General features: G+C 43.2%; 1 protein-coding gene across 2 annotated transcripts in view; it reads right to left on the bottom strand.

Annotated features, from left to right (window-relative positions):
- The window catches only part of LOC110512917 (CUB and sushi domain-containing protein 3), a 522,509-nt gene that overhangs the window by 372,954 nt on the left and 126,260 nt on the right, over positions 1-23,295 (bottom strand). For both annotated transcript variants that reach the window (XM_090215889.1, XM_090215891.1), the window contains exon 5: positions 8,741-8,948. In XM_090215889.1, the coding sequence (XP_090072015.1) occupies positions 8,741-8,948 (208 nt within the window). The remainder of the gene's footprint in view (positions 1-8,740; positions 8,949-23,295) is intronic.

Below are 23,295 nucleotides of genomic sequence, written 5' to 3'. Positions count from 1 at the left end.
ATGCTAGGGTTTGTGCAGATATCCAAGGACGACATTCAGAACGAGATTGACGGTAAATAAGATTTCATGAATTGACTGTGACTGTGATGTAAGAGATATTTATATCTTTAGAGTCGGGGGATAGTAACTCGTTAAATAACTTTTTTCCATGGTGCCCCAGATTACTACTTAATGAATTGTTACATGAGTAATTTAATCGAGTAATAATTTAACGCGGTATGTAATTATTTTATTAAAAAAATAACCATCACATTAATGATAGTCAAGACACAACACGTTTGAGTTCGAGTCATTTTGATGACATTCATCCTGTTATCCTTGTATGGTATGTAGATTCCATCCAATCAAACTCTTGTCTATTTGTCTTTTTTTTAACACTGACAGTGTTTCTCTCTTCAACACTACGTATGTGACCCGATACGGGACACTAGGCGTAAGTCGCAAGTCACGACTTCACAGGAGAGCCTTTTGAACGTAAAAAAATATATAATCTGTAAATACGAATAAAAGTTTAGTTGGTTTAGCCACAGAAAAAGCGAGAGCAACCTTCCCACTAGCCATGATTGGCTGAGCTAAAGAGTGGGCTGGACATGCCGAGAGATGAGTTTGGATTGGTCTACGGTGTTGCATCTTGTGTCTATAAAATGAGCTGCTCGTAATGCGTAGATAATCCTTTTTATTACAGTGTTTTTGTATAGCTATTACGTTATGTTATAACGTTAGCCATGGAGAACTGCAAATATGTCGCTACTGCTATCAATAACAGTGCTACTCTGAATTTATCGACAAACGTCAGTGGTGAAGAAGTAGTGATGGACTACTTTCTGGATGACGATCGTGCCACGCTGACTCTCTCTCTCTCATTTCATAACACGTTTTGAAATCAGTGGAACACAACGGGCCAAACAAGCTGGGCGAACTAAACGGAAAAAACACAAGGTGTCTTACCCAACAGGTTGCAGTCTGCCGTGAAGCTTTCTTCCAGGTACACAGGTATCTAGCTACAGATTTAGATATTATATCTTTCTAATTTGGTCTGAAAGTTGTTTTCACTGTAAGTAAAAGCTTGCTGTTAGCTAGCCAGCTGGAGTTCGATGGCTGGCTTGCTAGCTAACATTAACCTTATGAAATGTGTGTAACGTTAGTGATGTTTTCTCAGAATGCCATTTCCCATTGCTAGTTATATGATATGCATATTATTAGTAGATTTGGATAGAAAACACTCTGAAGTTTCTAAAACTGTTTGAATGATGTCTGTGAGTATAACAGAACTCATATGGCAGGCAAAAACCTGAGACAAAAATCCAACCAGGAAGTGGGAAATCTGAGGTTTGTAGGTTTCCAATATACAGTGTCATATTGCACTTCCTAGGGCTTCCACTGTCAACTGTCTTTGGAACCTTGTTTGATGCTCCTACTGTGAAGGATGAGGGAATAAGAGCTGATTGACTCAGGGGTCTGGCAGAGTGCCACGAGCTCACTCAGGCGCGCCCCCATGAGAGTAAGCTGCATTCCATTGCATTTCTACAGACAAAGGAATTCTCCGGTTGAAACATTATTGAAGGTTTATGTTAAAAACATCCTAAAGATTGATTCTATACATCGTTTGACATGTTTCTACGAACTGTAATAGAATTTGTTGACTTTTCGTCTGGCCTGCGCGTCATGAATTTGGATTTTGGACCTAAACGCGCAAACAAAAAGGAGGTATTTGGACATAAATCTTGGACTTTATCGAACAAAACAAACATTTATTGTAAAACAGGGATTCCTGTGAGTGCATTCTGATGAAGATCATCAAAGGTAAGTGAATATTTATTATGCTATTTCTGACTTCTGTCGACTCCACAACATGAATATGGATATGGCTTGTTTTGTTGTCTGAGCGCTGTACTTAGATTATTGCATGGTGTGCTTTTGCTGATTAAAAAAGCAATAAAACCATCCTTCTTTAGACTAGTTGAGTATCTGGAGCATCAGCATTTGTGGGTTCGATTACAGGCTCAAAATGGCCAAAAACAAATAACTTTCTTCTGAAACTCGTTAGTCTATTCGTGTTCTGAGAAATTGCCAAGAAACTGAAGATCTCGTACAACACTGTGTACTACTACTCCCTTCACAGAACAGCGCAAACTGGCTCTACCCAGAATAGAAAGAGGAGTGGGAGGCCCCGGTGCACAACTGAACAAGAGGACAAGTACATTAGCGTGTCTACTTTGAGAAACAGACGCCTCACAAGTCCTCAAATGGCAGCTTCATTAAATACTACCCGCGAAACACCAGTCTCAACGTCAACAGTGAAGAAGCGACATTGGGATGTTGGCCTTCTAGGCAGAGTTCCTCTGTCCAGTCTCAACGTCAACAGTGAAGAGGTGACTCCGGGATGCTGGCCTTCTAGGCAGAGTTCTTCTGTCCAGTGTCTGTGTTCTTTTGCCCATCTTAATATTTTACATTCATAGGCTAGTCTGAGATATGGCTTTTTCTTTGCAATATGTATACGTGTGACATACCACAACAATATCATGTGACCGTATCAAGTGTCCACCACTTAAATATATGGCGCATGCATCTGTTTCTGTACTGCACATGTGCACCTCCCTGAGGTTTCAACTGCATGGCCTTTTAATTAACTTACGTATGGAATACTTTGTGATAAGTGTGTGTGTAACAGTATATCAAGTATGTTAATGTACCGGTGTGAAGGCTTTTGGGCAGTGGTGTAAAATACTTTAAAGCACTACTTAAGTAATTTTTTGTTATTTGTACATTACTTTACTATTTTGACATCTTTTACCTCACTACATTCGTAAAGAAAGTAATGTACTTTTTACTCCAGACATTTTCATTAACACTCAAAAGTATCATTTTACATTTTGACCAGGAAAATTGTCTAATTCAATCACTTATCAAGAGTGTGGTCACTCCCTGGTCATCCCTACTGCCTCTGATCTGGAGGACTCACTAAACAGAGAACATCCCTGGTCCATCCCTACTGCCTCTGATCTGGAGGACTCACTAAACGGAGAACATCCCCGGTCATCCCTACTGTCTCTGATCTGGAGGACTCACTAAACAGAGAACATCCCTGGTCATCCCTACTGCCTCTGATCTGGAGGACTCACTAAACGGAGAACATCCCCGGTCATCCCTACTGTCTCTGATCTGGAGGACTCACTAAACAGAGAACAACCCTGGTCATCCCTACTACCTCTTATCTGGAGGACTCACTAAACAGAGAACATCCCTGGTCAACCCTACTGCCTCTGATCTGGAGGACTCACTAAACAGAGAAAATCCCTGGTCCATCCCTACTGTCTCTGATCTGGAGGACTCACTAAACAGAGAACATCCCTGGTCAACCCTACTGCCTCTGATCTGGAGGACTCACTAAACAGAGAAAATCCCTGGTCCATCCCTACTGTCTCTGATCTGGAGGACTCACTAAACAGAGAACATCCCTGGTCATCCCTACTGCCTCTGATCTGGAGGACTCACTAAACAGAGAACATCCCTGGTCATCCCTACTGCCTCTGATCTGGAGGACTCACTAAACAGAGAACATCCCTGGTCATCCCTACTGTCTCTGATCTGGAGGACTCACTAAACAGAGAACATCCCTGGTCATCCCTACTGCCTCTGATCTGGAGGACTCAATAAACAGAGAACATCCCTGGTCATCCCTACTGTCTCTGATCTGGAGGACTCACTAAAAACAAAACATCCCTGGTCATCCCTACTGCCTCTGATCTGGAGGACTCAATAAACAGAGAACATCCCTGGTCATCCATACTGCCTCTGATCTGGAGGACTCACTAAACAGAGACCATCCCTGGTCCATCCCTACTGCCTCTGATCTGGAGGACTCACTAAACAGAACATCCCTGGTCATCCCTACTGCCTCTGATCTGGAGGACTCACTAAACAGAGAACATCCCTGGTCATCCCTACTGCCTCTGATCTGGAGGACTCCCTAAACAGAGAACATCCCTGGTCATCCCTACTGCCTCTGATCTGGAGGACTCACTAAACAGAGAACATCCCTGGTCATCCCTACTAGCCTCTGATCTGGTGGACTCACTAAACAGAGAACATCCCTGGTCATCCCTACTAGCCTCTGATCTGGTGGACTCACTAAACAGAGAACATCCCTGGTCATCCCTACTGCCTCTGCTCTGGAGGACTCACTAAACAGAGAACATCCCTGGTCATACTCTACTGCCTCTGACCTGGAGGACTCACTAAACAGAGAACATCCCTGGTCATACTCTACTGCCTCTGATCTGGCAGACTCACTAAACACAAATGCTTTGTTTGTAAATGATGTCTGAGTGTTGGAGTGTTGCCCCTGGCTACCCATCAATAAAATTTAAAAAATAAATTATGCTGTCTGATTTGCTTAATATCAGGAAGTTGAAATTGTTTATTTTTACTTTTGATATTTAAGTACATTGTGCCCCAGGCTATCCGTCAATATATATATTTTTTTTTTTTGTGCCGTCTGGTTTAATATAAGGAATTTAAATGATTTATACTTTTACTCAAGTATGACAATGTATTATTTTTTCCACCACTGGATGTGGCTGGGGGTTATAGCATTTATTCCACATGACCCATCAATTTAGACAAGTGTATCTGGGTAAGCATCATCTAATATTTATAACCTATTTTTATCTGGACACTTTCTGTCGACCTGGAATTGTTCCTTATTGTAGGCTACTACCACTTTAAATCTTTATCACATGACCTCATGTGAATCCTTAAAGAGATGGGTGGGGCTAAAGGCTTAAGAGGGCGTGAACAATGCTGAATGGGTGGGGCTAAAGGCTTAAGAGGGCGTGAACAATGTTAAATGGGTGGGGCTAAAGGCTTAAGAGGGCGTGAACAACGCTGAATGGGTGTAGACAAAGAATAGCTCTCTATTAGGTACCAAAACATTCAAAGACCCTTTTCTCCAACGTGAGTTTACAAGTTTATCAACTTTCAGAGCAGAATTACTTTCCCATTGTTCCTCAACTGTAGTGTATGATACACCATTTTGTAGCTCTCAGTCTCTACTTTTATCCAATGTAAAAAAAAAAATAATAATAATTAAAATGTTACCACATAAGACCGAATCCAGGTGTTGAGTCACATGTGTACAACATTTCCCTCGATCTGTACAGTCAGAGAAAATGACTTTGTGAATTCAGAAATACTAAGAGCTTTTCTAATCCATCCTGTCAGTGGAAGAAATAGGGTGTTCCTCTGGGAGTTTAGAAGGTAATTGATTTCACATAACGTGACATTTTCTGCACACTGAGCCATTTTTACTGAAATCTAAATGACACAAATATTGTAGGAAGAATGAAAAAAAAAGCATTAGGTTACTGAGACACTCAACGGCCGCGTCCCAACTGGCACTTTAACCCCTTTACAGGGAGCCTTGGTCAAAAGTAGCGCACTAGATAGGGAATTACTGAGCCACTCTGAAATGTCTGCATTCCTGGCTGCACACTGAACTCTTCAAGATCTAGGGCTTGGGGACTGTGTAGGCAATAACTTAGAGAGGAAAGGTCTAGGGCTTGGGGACTGGGTAGGTAATAACTTAGAGAGGAAAGGTCTAGGGCTTGGGGACTGGGTAGGGTTATAACATAGAGAGGAAACATCTAGGGCTTGGGGACTGGGTAGGGTTATAACTTAGAGAGGAAAGGTCTAGGGCTTGGGGACTGGGTAGGTAATAACTTAGAGAGGAAAGGTCTAGGGCTTGGGGACTGGGTAGGGTTATAACATAGAGAGGAAACATCTAGGGCTTGGGGACTGGGTAGGGTTATAACTTAGAGAGGAAAGGTCTAGGGCTTGGGGACTGGGGACTGGGTAGGTAATAACTTAGAGAGGAAAGGTGTAGGGCTTGGGGACTGGGGACTGGGTAGGTAATAACTTAGAGAGGAAAGGTGTAGGGCTTGGGGGCTGGGTAGGGTTATAACTTAGAGAGGAACAGGCTTGGGGACTGGGTAGGTAATAACTTAGAGAGGAAAGGTCTAGGGCTTGGGGACTGGATAGTCAACGACTTAGAGAGGAAAGGTCTAGGGCTTGAGGGCTGGATAGGCAATCACTTAGAGATTAAAGAGCTTGGGGGCTGGATAGGCAATAATTTAGAGAGGAAAGGTCTAGGGCTTGGGGACTGGGTAGGGTTATAACTTAGAGAGGAAAGGTCTAGAGCTTGGGGACATGATAGGCAATAACTTAGAGAGGAAAGGTCTAGGGCTTGGGGACTGGATAGGTAATAACTTAGAGAGGAAAGGTCTAGGGCTTGGGGACTGGGGACTGGGTAGGTAATAACTTAGAGAGGAAAGGTCTAGGGGGGCTGGGCAGGAAATGCTGAGAGTTACCTGTGCAACTGGAAAAGGGACTGTAAACTGTAGATGATACATTGGTACATTGGTACATTGGTGCATTGGCTGCAGTACCATAGGAAGGGGACTCATACAATTAAACCCTTAGAGTCTATTGACCCACCGGTGCATCAATCTAAGTGACATAATAAAAAATCTCCATTAAAATCCATCAGTTTAAGTGAGATATCTGTTTAAACTAGAGATATCTGTTTAAAACTAGAGATATCTGTTAAAACTAGAGATATCTGTTAAAACTAGAGATATCTGTTAAAACTAGAGATATCTGATTAAAACTAGAGATATCTGTTAAAACTAGAGATATCTGTTAAAACTAGAGATATATGTTAAAACTAGAGATATCTGTTTAAACTAGAGATATCTGTTTAAACTAGAGATATCTGTTTAAAACTAGAGATATCTGTTAAAACTAGAGATATCTGTTAAAACTAGAGACATCGGCTGTGCCGGGTGGAGATTATAAACCTAGAGAGGAACCAGGCTATGTGGGGTGGCCAGTCCTCTTCTGGCTGTGCCAGGTGGAGATTATAAACCTAGAGAGGAACCAGGCTATGTGGGGTGGCCAGTCCTCTTCTGGCTGTGCCGGGTGGAGATTATAAACCTAGAGAGGAACCAGGCTCTGAGGGGTGGCCAGTCCTCTTCTGGCTGTGCCGGGTGGAGATTATAAACCCAGAGAGGAACCAGGCTCTGAGGGGTGGCCAGTCCTCTTCTGGCTGTACTGGGTGGAGATTATAAACCTAGAGAGGAACCAGGCTATGAGGGGTGGCCAGTCCTCTTCTGGCTGTACTGGGTAGAGAGTAACCAGGCTATGTGGGGTGGCCAGTCCTCTTCTGGCTGTACTGGTTGGAGATTATAAACCTAGAGAGGAACCAGGCTATGAGGGGTGGCCAGTCCTCTACTGGCTGTACTGGGTAGAGAGTAACCAGGCTATGAGGGGTGGCCAGTCCTCTTCTGGCTGTACTGGGTAGAGAGTAACCAGGCTATGTGGGATGGCCAGTCCTCTTCTGGCTGTGCCGGGTGGAGATTATAAACCCAGAGAGGAACCAGGCTATGTGGGGTGGCCAGTCCTCTTCTGGCTGTGCCGGGTGGAGATTATAAACCTAGAGAGGAACCAGGCTATGAGGGGTGGCCAGTCCTCTTCTGGCTGTGCCGGGTGGAGATTATAAACCTAGAGAGGAACCAGGATATGAGGGTGGCCAGTCCTCTTCTGGCTGTGTCGGGTGGAGATTATAAACCTAGAGAGGAACCAGGCTCTGAGGGGTGGCCAGTCCTCTTCTGGCTGTACTGGGTGGAGATTATAAACCTAGAGAGGAACCAGGCTATGAGGGGTGGCCAGTCCTCTACTGGCTGTACTGGGTAGAGAGTAACCAGGCTATGTGGGGTGGCCAGTGCTCTTCTGGCTGTACTGGGTGGAGATTATAAACCTAGAGAGGAACCAGGCTATGAGGGGTGGCCAGTCCTCTACTGGCTGTACTGGGTAGAGAGTAACCAGGCTATGAGGGGTGGCCAGTCCTCTTCTGGCTGTACTGGGTAGAGAGTAACCAGGCTATGTGGGATGGCCAGTCCTCTTCTGGCTGTGCCTGGTGGAGATTATAAACCCAGAGAGGAACCAGGCTATGTGGGGTGGCCAGTCCTCTTCTGGCTGTGCCGGGTGGAGATTATAAACCTAGAGAGGAACCAGGCTATGAGGGGTGGCCAGTCCTCTTCTGGCTGTGCCGGGTGGAGATTATAAACCTAGAGAGGAACCAGGCTCTGAGGGGTGGCCAGTCCTCTTCTGGCTGTGTCGGGTGGAGATTATAAACCTAGAGAGGAACCAGGCTCTGAGGGGTGGCCTCTTCTGGCTGTGCCGGGTGGAGATTATAACAAAACATGGCCAAGATGTTCAAATGTTCATAGATGACCAGCAGGGTCAAGTAATAATACTGTGTGACTGTGATATTTCTACCTCCAGACAGTTGTGTTTCTCAAACACATTATAGGTATAACCAACGTGAAGAGATCTGTCGACGTGCCCTTGAGCAAGGCACTTAACCCTACATTTCTCCAGGGTAGCCGTTGACAACGGCAGACCCCCTGACCGTGACCCCAACTCTCCGAGGGTGTCTCACCGGTTGAATTGGAATATGCAACAAGAACAAAAAAATCACATTTCCTTTTTCACGAGTATAAAACACAATAATAATTATAATTAGGTGAGTTTTTATCTTTCTCCTGTTTCACACATATATACTTGTGTGAAACAGGAGAAAGATAAAAACTCACCTAATTATAATTATTATTATTACATCAGTTGGCTTTAGTTTAAAAGTGTTATTAAATTAAAAAAAAACATAAACAAATCCACTCACCAGATACTGGGAGGCTCTGATCCTTCTATCTCCAGAGAGCCGTGCTTGTCCTCTATCTGGAAGTCAGTGAACACCAGTGAGATGGTGTCTCCGGGGTCAGCCAGCACCGTCCACTTACATTCCCCAGCGTTGGACAGGTCACTGAGGTATTCAGGGCTGGAGATGATCCCACTGGACCCTCTCAACGTACCGCCACACGTGTTCTCAGCTGTGTGTGGGGGGGGGGGGGGGGGGGCGAGGCGGGGTGGGGGGGGGGGGTGCGGGGGGGGGGCGAGGCGGGGGGGGGGGGGGGGTAAAGTAAAATAGCTTAGAAAATGACTCAAGTAAAAAAAGTGAAAGTCACTTAAGTATCTAAAGTAAAAGTATGAATAAATAATTTCAATTTTTTATATTATATTAAGCAAAACCAGACGGCACAATTGAAATGTTTTACAGAGAGCAAGGGGGGAAACACTCCAACACTCAGACATCATTTACAAACAAAGCATGTGTGTTTAGTAAAAAACTCTGTAAGATCTGAGGCAATAGAGATGACCAGGGATGTTCTCTTGATAAGTGTGTGACCAGGACCATTTTCCTATTCTGCTAAGCATTCGAAACGATAATGATACGATAATGAACTTCTGGGTGTCGGGGATAATGTATGTATGTATTATTCTCTTTATTAATAATGTAGTGAAGTAAAAGTTGTCAAAAATATAAATGGTAAAGTACAGATACACCAAAAACACTACTTAATTAGTACTTTCAAGTGTGTTTACTGAAGTACCTCGAGCCGATGCTCAGCTGTCAGACAAACAGAAGAACACGTATAGTGGGGCAAAAAAAGTGGCTGACCAAATACTTATCGATCCACCATAATTTGCAAAAATAAATTCATTCAAAATCCTACAATATGATTTTCTGGATTTTTTTTCTCATTTTGTCTGTCATAGTATGTTTAATATCAATTAATCTGTTGGCTCTGTTCCAATATGTAGACTGGAATAATACTAAGAATGAAGCCATGTATTCGGTTATACTGTATGTATTCCAAGTTGTATGCTAGCTAGTATGGCTATGACAGCATGGATAAGAGTCCAAGGTATCCGGATTTACAGGATCAATTGGCTGTGTTCCAAGCCCCCTGTCTGCTCTTCTCCTTCTGGTCTGAGGGGTTCAGAAAACCTTTGGTTCGTCAGAAGACTCAGACAACCACAACAGATTCCAAAACCATTCTGTTCCAATATCTAGATTCTACATTAACATGCCACATAGAATGGGTTCCGGTGTTGGCCACGCGTTCTAAGTGATATTCTAGTATATTGGAATGTCATCTTTATGTTCTTGGCCTCAATAAGCGAGCGGGCGCTTGAAGAACACAGCATCTGAGCCACACTATGATGATGAGGCCTCTATAACGTACCACCAGAGATGTTCACAAGTCTTTGAGGTAGAGTCCAAGTCAAGTATTTTAGGGCCAATTGTAAGTCAAGTCTCAAGTCTTTTAGGGCCAAGTCCAAGTCAAGTCTCAAGTCTTTTAAAGGGCATGGTATTGGCATGGTATTTTGTCGCAGACATTGTCTATATTTCACTTCATTCAATCACACAAACAGAAAATCTGTAGGTGAGGGAAGATAAATGAGAAGCATGAATGTAAACCAAAATGACTGACAACTATTCAATAACTGCACTACTAAAGTGTCCTATAAATATCAAACCTTTTATCCATAAAATAGACTTCCTGACCTGGACACTTTAACAGAAATATAATCTCCTGTAACAAGTAGTAAATGACATCCTGTTGTGGCCCCCTTTAGACAGAGAACATGTATGTTGCGGACAGATGACATTTCAGAAAGATCAAGTTTGTCAGCGTTCCTGCACTGAGCCCGGCACGATGAGGGCACATGATGAGGCCTCCATGACTAAACACTCTCCCCACTGGGGGCGCTGATGGCAGGCACAGCCAACACTGTCATTGCTACCTGCTTGAGCCTTGAAAAGTATTTTGCATGGACCCCCCCCCCCCCCCCCCAAAAAAAAATACAAAATAAAAGTCCAAGCAAATCAACTTAATTTCCATCAGAAGATACTTCAATGTAGTGAAGAATCTCTGCTCTGAAGATGACTTTATGTCTCTTTTTTTTTCTTCTTGCTGCTGTAGTCAGAGAACGTTCTGGAGGTTTCTCCAGGTGTTCTTCCTCTCCGCTACTGCTCTCTGCTCTGCGTAACGGTGACTTTTCCGGCGCCTCAGACAAAACAAGGTCTGGAGAAAAAAAAATAAAGAAATCTATAAAATAATGTATATAATCCAGAATATAACAGTAAACATTACACATGACAAAAAAAAACAAATCATTATTATTTTGAATTGCAAGTGACATAGAAAATATTGCATTGTTGCAATGTATCGTACCCCACCAATCAGACTCTCCTTCAATTCAGCTTTATCTTCACGTGGCTTCATGAGGACATCACGATCAAGTCAGAACAGGCAGACAGATGGATCCAGCAGCGCACCTCATTATGTATTACATTGTCACCAAAATGGAAGCTTTTGTTGCCTGTTCATCCGAGTACTCCATTCTAACATTCACAAACAACCCCCCCCCCCCCCCCCCCCCCCCCTGTAATCTGGTGTTTGAGTGACTGCTACAGTGCTTTTACTAGACTAAAAAGGTGAGGAGCTTGTGCTCGGGAATACTTGGCAGATGGAAATTGAGTGACAGCGCACAAGGAAGGGCAGCACTGAGTGTCACAGCTTTCTCCTCCTGAGTAAGGTCAGTGGCCTAGACAAAACGGGGTCCAAAAAATGTCCACTAACTCCAATAGCTGTCTCCATTCTCTTGGTGATAAACAGAGCTCCTTGTGTCCTTGGGCTTCAAGTAGACTATTGAGGCTTTGTTGATTCAGATCGGTGACGGTTTTAACAAGCCGGAGGGTGGAACTCCATCTGGTAGACACAGCAGCAGGGATAATACCATACTACCATTCACTCATTCTTTATGTACATATTCTTTATCCCTTTACACTTGTGTGTATAAGGAAGTAGCTGTGGAATTGTTAGGTTAGATTACTCGTTGGTTATTACTGCATTGTCGGAACTAGAAGCACAAGCATTTCGCTACACTCGCATTAACATCTGCTAAACCACGTGTATGTGACCAAATAAAAATGTTGTTTTGATTTGATTTGACTCCGAACTCAGCTTCAAAAGGCATTCTTTCAGACCACAGGTAGTATGTAGTAAAGCTGTAAAGTTGAGTTACCTCAGCCATCACACTGTTTATGATTTGTTTAGTGTGTCCTTTAGTCCATCTCTTAATCACCAGTTGTAATGAACAAATCACTGTAAGCTCTGTTGCCTGGCAGTTGGTTTGGATAGCTTCTACATACGCATTGTACTCTTCACCAAATTATTACAGTTGGTTTGGATAGCTTCTACCTCAGCATTGTACTCTTCACCAAATTATTACAGTTGGTTTGGATAGCTTCTACCTCAGCATTGTACTCTTCACCAAATTATTACAGTTGGTTTGGATAGCTTCTAACTCAGCATTGTACTCTTCACCAAATTATTACAGTTGGTTTGGATAGCTTCTACCTCAGCATTGTACTCTTCACCAAATTATTACAGTTGGTTTGGATAGCTTCTAACTCAGCATTGTACTCTGCACCAAATTATTACAGTTGGTTTGGATAGCTTCTACCTCAGCATTGTACTCTGCACCAAATTATTACAGTTGGTTTGGATAGCTTCTACATCAGCATTGTACTCTTCACCAAATTATTACAGTTGGTTTGGATAGCTTCTACATCAGCATTGTACTCTTCACCAAATTATTACAGTTGGTTTGGATAGCTTCTACCTCAGCATTGTACTCTTCACCAAATTATTACAGTTTGTTTGGATAGCTTCTACCTCAGCATTGTACTCTTCACCAAATTATTACAGTTGGTTTGGATAGCTTCTACCTCAGCATTGTACTCTTCACCAAATTATTACAGTTGGTTTGGATAGCTTCTACCTCAGCATTGTACTCTTCACCAAATTATTACAGTTGGTTTGGATAGCTTCTACATCAGCATTGTACTCTTCACCAAATTATTACAGTTGGTTTGGATAGCTTCTACCTCAGCATTGTACTCTTCACCAAATTATTACAGTTGGTTTGGATAGCTTCTACCTCAGCATTGTACTCTTCACCAAATTATTACAGTTGGTTTGGATAGCTTCTACCTCAGCATTGTACTCTTCACCAAATTATTACAGTTGGTTTGGATAGCTTCTACCTCAGCATTGTACTCTTCACCAAATTATTACAGTTGGTTTGGATAGCTTCTACCTCAGCATTGTACTCTTCACCAAATTATAACAGTTGGTTTGGATAGCTTCTACCTCAGCATTGTACTCTTCACCAAATTATTACAGTTGGTTTGGATAGCTTCTACCTCAGCATTGTACTCTTCACCAAATTATTACAGTTGGTTTGGATAGCTTCTACCTCAGCATTGTACTCTTCACCAAATTATAACAGTTGGTTTGGATAGCTTCTACCTCAGCATTGTACTCTTCACCAAATTATTACAGTTGGTTTGGATAGCTTCTACCTCAGCATTGTACTCTTCACCAAATTATTACAGTTGGTTTGGATAGCTTCTACCTCAGCATTGTACTCTTCACCAAATTATTACAGTTGGTTTGGATAGCTTCTACATCAGCATTGTACTCTTCACCAAATTATTACAGTTGGTTTGGATAGCTTCTACATCAGCATTGTACTCTTCACCAAATTATTACAGTTGGTTTGGATAGCTTCTACCTCAGCATTGTACTCTTCACCAAATTATTACAGTTGGTTTGGATAGCTTCTACATCAGCATTGTACTCTTCACCAAATTATTACAGTTGGTTTGGATAGCTTCTAACTCAGCATTGTACTCTTCACCAAATTATTACAGTTGGTTTGGATAGCTTCTACCTCAGCATTGTACTCTTCACCAAATTATTACAGTTGGTTTGGATAGCTTCTACCTCAGCATTGTACTCTTCACCAAATTATTACAGTTGGTTTGGATAGCTTCTACCTCAGCATTGTACTCTTCACCAAATTATTACAGTTGGTTTGGATAGCTTCTACATCAGCATTGTACTCTTCACCAAATTATTACAGTTGGTTTGGATAGCTTCTACCTCAGCATTGTACTCTTCACCAAATTATTACAGTTGGTTTGGATAGCTTCTACCTCAGCATTGTACTCTTCACCAAATTATTACAGTTGGTTTGGATAGCTTCTACCTCAGCATTGTACTCTTCACCAAATTATTACAGTATGCTGGGGTTATCCACATAATCATCATCATCATCATCACCATCATCATCACCATCATCATCATCATCATCAATATCAATATCATCACCATCATCATCATCATCGCTTGCTTTGGGGAAACACACTGAAACACACTGTTTCCATATTTGCAGCGTTATCATATAAGATATAATCTAAATGTATGTTTGATGTCAAAATGATCACATATTACTTTACATTGTATTGCTGATTCTCTCCCCCCCCCAGGGGGTGACCCTGTGAGTCTATCACAGCTCAACAGAACTGTCTCCACCAATGGGAGTTCATTTCTCTTCCGTGGACCATGTAATGGGGTGGCAGGGTAGCCTAGTGGTTAGAGTGTAGAGGTGGCAGGGTAGCCTAGTGGTTAGAGGGGGGGTCAGGTAGCCTAGTGGTTAGAGTGTAGAGGTGGCAGGGTAGCCTAGTGGTTAGAGGGGGTGCGGCAGGGTAGCCTAGTGGTTAGAGGGGGGGTCAGGTAGCCTAGTGGTTAGAGTGTAGAGGAGGCAGGGTAGCCTAGTGGTTAGAGTGTAGAGGCGGCAGGGTTGCCTAGTGGTTAGAGGGGGGGTCAGGTAGCCTAGTGGTTAGAGTGTAGAGGTGGCAGGGTAGCCTAGTGGTTAGAGGGGGTGCGGCAGGGTAGCCTAGTGGTTAGAGGGGGGGTCAGGTAGCCTAGTGGTTAGAGTGTAGAGGAGGCAGGGTAGCCTAGTGGTTAGAGTGTAGAGGCGGCAGGGTTGCCTAGCGGTTAGAGGGGGGGTCAGGTAGCCTAGTGGTTAGAGTGTAGAGGTGGCAGGGTAGCCTAGTGGTTACACGGGGTGCGGCAGGGTAGCCTAGTGGTTAGAGCGTAGAGGCGGCAGGGTAGCCTAGTGGTTAGAACGTAGAGGCGGCAGGGTAGCCTAGTGGTTAGAGCGTAGAGGCGGCAGGGTAGCCTAGTGGTTAGAGTGTAGAGGCGGCAGGGTAGCCTAGTGGTTAGAGCGTAGAGGCGGCAGGGTAGCCTAGTGGTTAGAGTGTAGAGGCGGCAGGGTAGCCTAGTGGTTAGAGGGTAGAGGCGGCAGGGTAACCTAGTGGTTAGAGCGTAGAGACGGCAGGGTAGCCTAGTGGTTAGAGGGGGTGCGGCAGGGTAGCCTAGTGGTTAGAGCGTAGAGGTGGCAGGGTAGCCTAGTGGTTAGAGCGTAGAGGCGGCAGGGTAGCCTAGTGGTTAGATGGGGTGCGGCAGGGTAGCCTAGCCTCCTTCTAACAACCTGCAATGTATCATTGGGGTTCTCCTGATTGCCAAAGTTAGCAGGAGAGAAACATAGAGTGTTGACCAGAACACAGCCTTTAATGCTGTGAAATTGTGTGTTTTCATTGTGCAGAACATCACACACCAGCTGAATGCTAATAATGTAGCATACCATGTCACTCTCTGTTACCACATCTCTCCCTCTCTCTCTCTTTCTCTCTCCGTCTCTATTTCTCTCCCTCTCTAGCTCTCTCTCATTCTGTTTATGTCTCTCTCTCTCTCTCTCTCTCTCTCCCTCCATCTATACTGAACAAAAAATATAGACGCAACATGTAAAATGTTAGTCCCATCATTTGAAATAAAAGATCCCAGAAAATGTCCATATGCACAAAAAGTGTATTTTTCTTAGATATTGTGCACAAAATTGTCAAGGTAAATCCATCCACCTGACAGCTGATTAAACAGCAGCATGATCATTACACAGATGCACCTTGTGCTGGGGGAGAATGAAAGGCCACTCTAAAATGTGCAGTTTTGTCACACAACACAATGTCTAACGTTTTGAGGGAGTGTGCAATTGGCATGCTGACTGCAGAAATGTCCAACAGAGCTGTTGCCAGATCAATTAATGTTCATTTCTCCACCAACGTTGTTTTAGAGAATTTGGCAGTACATCCAAACGGTCTCACAACCGCAGACCACGTGAAAACCCAGCCCGGGACCTCCACATTCCAGCTTCCACACCTGTGGGATCATCTGAGGAGTGGGAGGGGGGATGCTGAGGAATATTTCTGTCTGTAATAAGCCCAATTTTGCGGGGAAAATTTCATTCTGATTGGCTGGGCTTGACAACCACAGTGGGTGGACCTGGCTCCCAAGTGAGTGGGCCTATGCCCTCACTCCCCAGTCATGTGAAATCCATAGATTGGGGCCAAATTAATGAATTTCAATTTGACTGATTTCCTTCTATGAACTGTAACTCAGGAAAATACTTGAAATGATTATTGCTTATTTCTTATCTGCTGCTACCACCACGTTCTCTTTTTCACAGAGAATTATAATGATCCAATCAAATCAAACTTTATTTGTCACATGCACCGAATACAACAGAGTGTAGACTTCACCGTGAAAATGCTTTACTGACAAGCCCTTAACCAACAGAGCAGTTCAAGAAGAGTTAAGAAAAGATTTACTGACTAATCTAAAGTAAAAAAAATATTAAAAAGTAACACAATAACGAGGCTATATACAGGGTGTACCGGTACAGAGTCAATGTGGAGGCTATATACAGGGTATTACGGTACAGAGTCAATGTGGAGGCTATATACAGGGGGTACCGGTACAGAGTCAATGTGGAGGCTATATACAGGGTATTACGGTACAGAGTCAATGTGGAGGCTATATACAGGGGGTACCGGTACAGAGTCAATGTGGAGGCTATATACAGGGTGTACCGGTACAGAGTCAATGTGGAGGCTATATACAGGGTATTACGGTACAGAGTCAATGTGGAGGCTATATACAGGGGGTACCGGTACAGAGTCAATGTGGAGGCTATATACAGGGGGTACCGGTACAGAGTCAATGTGGAGGCTATATACAGGGTGTACCGGTACAGAGTCAATGTGGAGGCTATATACAGGGGGTACCGGTACAGAGTCAATGTGGAGGCTATATACAGGGTGTACCGGTACAGAGTCAATGTGGAGGCTATATACAGGGGGTACCGGTACAGAGTCAATGTGGAGGCTATATACAGAAGGGAACCGGTACAGAGTCAATGTGGAGGCTATATACAGGGGGTACCGGTACAGAGTCAATGTGGAGGCTATATACAGAAGGGAACCGGTACAGAGTCAATGTGGAGGCTATATACAGGGGGTACCGGTACAGAGTCAATGTGGAGGCTATATACAGGGTGTACCGGTACAGAGTCAATGTGGAGGCTATATACAGGGGGTACCAGTACAGAGTCAATGTGGAGGCTATATACAGGAGGGTACCGGTACAGAGTCAATGTGGAGGCTATATACAGGGGGTACCAGTACAGAGTCAATGTGGAGGCTATATACAGGGGGTACCGGTACAGAGTCAATGTGGAGGCTCTATACAGGGTGTACCAGTACAGAGTCAATGTGGAGGCTATATACAGGGTGTACCGGTACAGAGTCAATGTGGAGGCTATATACAGGGGGTACCGGTACAGAGTCAATGTGGAGGCTATATACAGGAGGTACCGGTACAGAGTCAATGTGGAGGCTATATACAGGGGGGTACTGGTACAGAGTCAATGTGGAGGCTATATACAGGGTGTACCGGTACAGAGTCAATGAGTAGGCTATATACAGGGGGTACCGGTACAGAGTCAATGTGGAGGCTATATACAGGGTGTACCGGTACAGAGTCAATGTGGAGGCTATATACAGGGGGTACCGGTACAGAGTCAATGAGTAGGCTATATACAGGGGGTACCAGTACAGAGTCAATGTGGAGGCTATATACAGGGGGTACCGGTACAGAGTCAATGTGGAGGCTATATACAGGGGGTACCGGTACAGAGTCAATGTGGAGGCTATATACAGGGGGTACCAGTACAGAGTCAATGTGCGGGGGTACAGGTAAAAGGTAATCTGTACTTGTATGTAAGCGTGAAGTGACTACGCATAGATAATAAACAGCGAGTAGCAGCAGTGTTAAAAACAAATGGGGGGGGGGGGGGTCAATGTAAATAGTCTGGGTGGCCATTTGATTTATTGTTCAACAGTCTTATGTCTTGGGGGGGTTGAAGCTGTTAAGGAGCCTTTTGGACCTAGACTTGGCTCCGGTACCTCTTGCCGTACGGTAGCAGAGAAAAAAAGTCTATGACTTGGGTGACTGGAGTCTCTGACAATTTTATGGCTTTGGCAGGGCTTTCACAGTTTTCACATCATTTAGGATGTGACACTGGGCCTTGCAAGCTGAATCCTTTGATAGTTATGTACTCTGGTCACGGGTTGTCAGAGCTGCCAAGGCAGCCGGAGACATAAGGAAAACCATGAAACAGTCCCCTCCCTGTTAGGCATCAGACTATTGGTCAACGGGATGTGAATTGATTTTAAGGGTAGATTCAAATGAAGAATATGATTGGAGGATGAGATTCTATCCATACAGTGTTCAGACCCCATGGCTTTTCCCACCTTCTGTTACATTAGTCTTATTCAAAAATGGATTACATCGTTTTCTCACCCCCTTTGTCAATCTACACACGATAACCACATAATGACATCGCAATAACCACATAATGACATCACAATAACCCATAATGACATCACAATAACCACATAATGACATCACAATAACCACATAATGACATCACAATAACCACATAATGACATCACAATAACCCATAATGACGTCACAATAACCCATAATGACATCACAATAACCCATAATGACATCACAATACCACATAAGGACATCACAATAACCACATAATGACATCACAATAACCCATAATGACATCACAATACTACATAATGACATCACAATAACCACATAATGACATCACAATAACCCATAATGACATCACAATACTACATAATGACATCACAATAACCACATAATGACATCACAATACTACATAATGACATCACAATAACCACATAATGACATCACAATAACCCATAATGACATCACAATAACCACATAATGACATCACAATAACCCATAATGACATCCCAATACCGCATAATGACAAATCAAAAACTGCTGTTTCATCAATTTTAGCATATATATATATATTTTAATTAAATATCACATTTACATAAGTATTCAGACCCTTTGTTGAAGCACCTTTGGCAGCGATTACAGCCTCCAGTCTTCTTGGGTATGACACTACAAGCTTGGCACACCTGTATTTGGGGAGTTTCTCCCATTCTTCTCTGCAGATCCTCTCAAGCTCTGTCAGGTTGGATGGGGAGCGTTGCTGCACAGCTATCAGGTCTCCCCAGAGATGTTTGATCGGGTTCAAGTCCATGCTCTGTTTGGGCCACTCAAGGACATTCAGAGGCTTGTCCCGAAGCCACTCCTGTGTTGTCTTGGCTGTATGCTTGGGGTCGTTGTCTTGTTGGAAGGTGAACCTTCACCCGTCTGAGGTCCTGAGTGCTCTGGAACAGGTTTTCATCAAGGATCTCTCTGTACTTTGCTCTGTTCATCTTTCCCCTGATCCTGACTAGTCTCCCAGTCCTGCCGCTGAAAAACATCCCCACAGCATGATGCTGCCACCACCATGCTTCACCGTAGGGATGGTACAAGGTTGGCATTCAGGCCAAAGAGTTCAATCTTGGTTTCATCAGACCAAAGAATCCTGTTTCTTATGGTCTGAGAGTCCTTTAGGTGCCTTTTGGCAAACTCTAAGTGGGCTGTCATGTGCATTTTCATGAGGAGTGGCTTCTTTCTGGCCACTCTACCATAAAGGCCTGTTTGGTGGAGTGCTGCTGAGATGGTTGTCCTTCTGGAAGGTTCTCCCATCTCCACAGAGGAACTCTAAAGCTCTGTCAGAGTGACCATTGGGTTCTTGGTCACCTCCCTGACCAAGGCCCTAGTAGTAGTAGTAGAGCTAGTAGTAGTAGAGCTAGTAGTAGTAGAGCTAGTAGTAGTAGAGCTAGTAGTAGTAGTACAGCTAGTAGTAGTAGTGCTAGTAGTAGTAGTAGAGCTAGTAGTAGTAGAGCTAGTAGTAGTAGTAGAGCTAGTAGTAGTAGAAGAGCTAGTAGTAGTAGAGCTAATAGTAGTAGAAGAGCTAGTAGTAGTAGAGCTAGTAGTAGAAGAGCTAGTAGTAGAAGAGCTAGTAGTAGTAGAGCTAGTAGTAGTAGTAGAGCTAGTAGTAGTATAGCTAATAGTAGTAGTAGAGCTAGTGGTAGTAGTAGAGCTAGTAGTAGTAGAGCTAGTAGTAGTAGTAGAGCTAGTAGTAGTAGTAGAGCTAGTAGTAGTAGAGTTAGTATTAGTAGTGCTAGTAGTAGTAGAGCTAGTAGTAGTAGAGCTAATAGTAGTAGAAGAGCTAGTAGTAGTAGAGCTAGTAGCAGTAGTAGAGCTAGTAGTAGTAGTAGAGCTAATAGTAGTAGAAGAGCTAGTAGTAGTAGAGCTAGTAGTAGTAGTAGAGCTAGTAGTAGTAGAGCTAATAGTAGTAGTAGAGCTAGTAGTAGTAGTAGAGCTAGTAGTAGTAGAGCTAGTAGTAGTAGTAGAGCTAATAGTAGTAGAAGAGCTAGTAGTAGTAGAGCTAGTAGTAGTAGTAGAGCTAGTAGTAGAAGAGCTAGTAGTAGTAGAGCTAGTAGCAGTAGTAGAGCTAGTAGTAGTAGTAGAGCTAATAGTAGTAGAAGAGCTAGTAGTAGTAGAGCTAGTAGTAGTAGAGCTAGTAGTAGTAGTAGTAGAGCTAGTAGTAGTAGAGCTAGTAGTAGTAGTAGAGCTAGAAGTAGTAGAGCTAGTAGTAGTAGAGCTAGTAGTAGTAATGGAGCTAGTAGTAGTAGAGCTAGTAGTAGTAGTAGAGCTAGTAGTAGTAGTAGAGCTAGTAGTAGTAGTAGAGCTAGTAGTAGTAGAGCTAATAGTAATAGAAGAGCTAGTAGTAGTAGAGCTAGTAGTAGTATAGCTAGTAGTAGTAGTAGAGCTAGTAGTAGTAGAGCTAGTAGTAGTAGTAGTAGAGCTAGTAGTAGTAGAGCTAGTAGTAGTAGTAGAGCTAGTAGTAGTAGAGCTAGTAGTAGTAGTAGAGCTAGTAGTAGTATAGCTAGTAGTAGTAGTAGAGCTAGTGGTAGTAGTAGAGCTAGTAGTAGTAGAGCTAGTAGTAGTAGTAGAGCTAGTGGTAGTAGTAGAGCTAGTAGTAGTAGAGCTAGTAGTAGTATTAGAGCTAGTAGTAGTAGAGCTAGTAGTAGTAGAGCTAGTAGTAGTAGTAGAGCTAGCAGTAGTAGTAGAGCTAGTAGTAGTAGAGTTAGTATTAGTAGTGCTAGTAGTAGTAGAGCTAGTAGTAGTAGAGCTAATAGTAGTAGAAGAGCTAGTAGTAGTAGAGCTAGTAGCAGTAGTAGAGCTAGTAGTAGTAGTAGAGCTAATAGTAGTAGAAGAGCTAGTAGTAGTAGAGCTAGTAGTAGTAGAGCTAGTAGTAGTAGAGCTAGTAGTAGTAGTAGTAGAGCTAGTACTGTAGAGCTAGTAGTAGTAGTAGAGCTAGTAGTAGTAGAGCTAGTAGTAGTAGAGCTAGTAGTAGTAATAGAGCTAGTAGTAGTAGAGCTAGTAGTAGTAGTAGAGCTAGTAGTAGTAGTAGAGCTAGTAGTAGTAGTAGAGCTAGTAGTAGTAGAGCTAATAGTAATAGAATAGCTAGTAGTAGTAGAGCTAGTAGTAGTAGAGCTAGTAGTAGTAGTAGAGCTAGTAGTAGTAGAGCTAGTAGTAGTAGTAGTAGAGCTAGTAGTAGTAGAGCTAGTAGTAGTAGTAGAGCTAGTAGTAGTAGAGTTAGTAGTAGTAGAGCTAGTAGTAGTAGTAGAGCTAGTAGTAGTAGTAGAGCTAGTAGTAGTAGTAGAGCTAGTAGTAGTAGAGCTAGTAGTAGTAGTAGAGCTAGTAGTAGTAGTAGAGCTAGTAGTAGTAGAGCTAGTAGTAGTAGAGCTAGTAGTAGTAGTAGAGCTAGTAGTAGTAGTAGAGCTAGTAGTAGTAGAGCTAGTAGCAGAAGTAGAGCTAGTAGTAGTAGTAGAGCTAGTAGTAGTAGTAGAGCTAGTAGTAGTAGAGCTAGTAGTAGTAGAGCTAGTACTAGTAGTAGAGCCAAGAGTAGAACAGGAGTGCGTCCCAAATACACCCTATTCCCCTATGGGTCTGGTTAAAAGTCGTACACCATAGAAGAAATGGCGTAGCATTTGGGACACAACTAGTAGCACTAGTGGTAGAATCAAACCACCTCCCTTTTCAGCACACGAGGGACCATGCAGGTGCCTAACTGCTTATCTGGGGAAAAACAAGTGCTGACCGGGACTACCAGCCAAATCCCCAACCAAGCCACCACTCACAGTGAGTGAGTGAGTGACAGAGAGAGAGAGAGAGAGAGAGAGAGAGAGAGAGAGAGAGAGAGAGAGAGAGAGAGAGAGAGAGAGAGAAAGAAAGAGGCAGACCTGCTGTAATTATTGTCAACCTAATGGAAGACCCGAGGGAACGCATCATCAAACAGGCCGACGCCATGCAGTGTTGTCTGCCAACAGTACTGACAACACAACTCTCCACGGACGCGCACATACAGACACACACACACACACACACACACACACACATACACACACACACACAGACACACACACACCAGACAGTGTGAAGAGGCTTGGTTCGTTCTGTGACAACAGCAGTACTGTGATGATTTGCATCCATTCTATTGGGCCCTACTTTAAGTATTACATTTTGGAGACCACAAGGGGAACTTAAACTACGGGAACCTTTATGTTAATTCACAGCAGCATGGGATGGATTAGCGGGTGACACTTCCAACCCCCTAATAAGATCAAGGGTCTGAGTCCCAAATGGCACCGTATTCCCTATATAGTGTCCCATGGACCCTGGCCAAAATATACGGATCTACATTATCAGGATCTACATTACCAGGATCAGGTATCTGTCTGTTTTAACAGAACAGATCTACATTACCAGGATCTACATTACCAGGATCAGGTATCTGTCTGTTTTAATTACAGAACAGATCTACATTACCAGGATAAGGTATCTGTCTGTTTTAACAGAACAGATCTACATTACCAGGATCTACATTACCAGGATCAGGTATCTGTCTGTTTTAATTACAGAACTGATCTACATTACCAGGATCTACATTACCAGGATCAGGTATCTGTCTGTTTTAACAGAACTGATCTACATTACCAGGATCTACATTACCAGGATCTACATTACCAGGATCAGGTATCTGTCTGTTTTAATTACAGAACTGATCTGTAATTAACACTAGCTAGACTTACTATTAGGCTAGTTCTGTTGTTATAACACTAGCTAGACTTAC

Source organism: Oncorhynchus mykiss, chromosome 2, assembly GCF_057628025.1.
Source record: "Oncorhynchus mykiss isolate SJ-2025 chromosome 2, ASM5762802v1, whole genome shotgun sequence".
Classification (NCBI taxonomy): Eukaryota; Metazoa; Chordata; class Actinopteri; order Salmoniformes; family Salmonidae; genus Oncorhynchus; species Oncorhynchus mykiss.
This window is presented reverse-complemented; position numbering and strand designations above follow the sequence as displayed.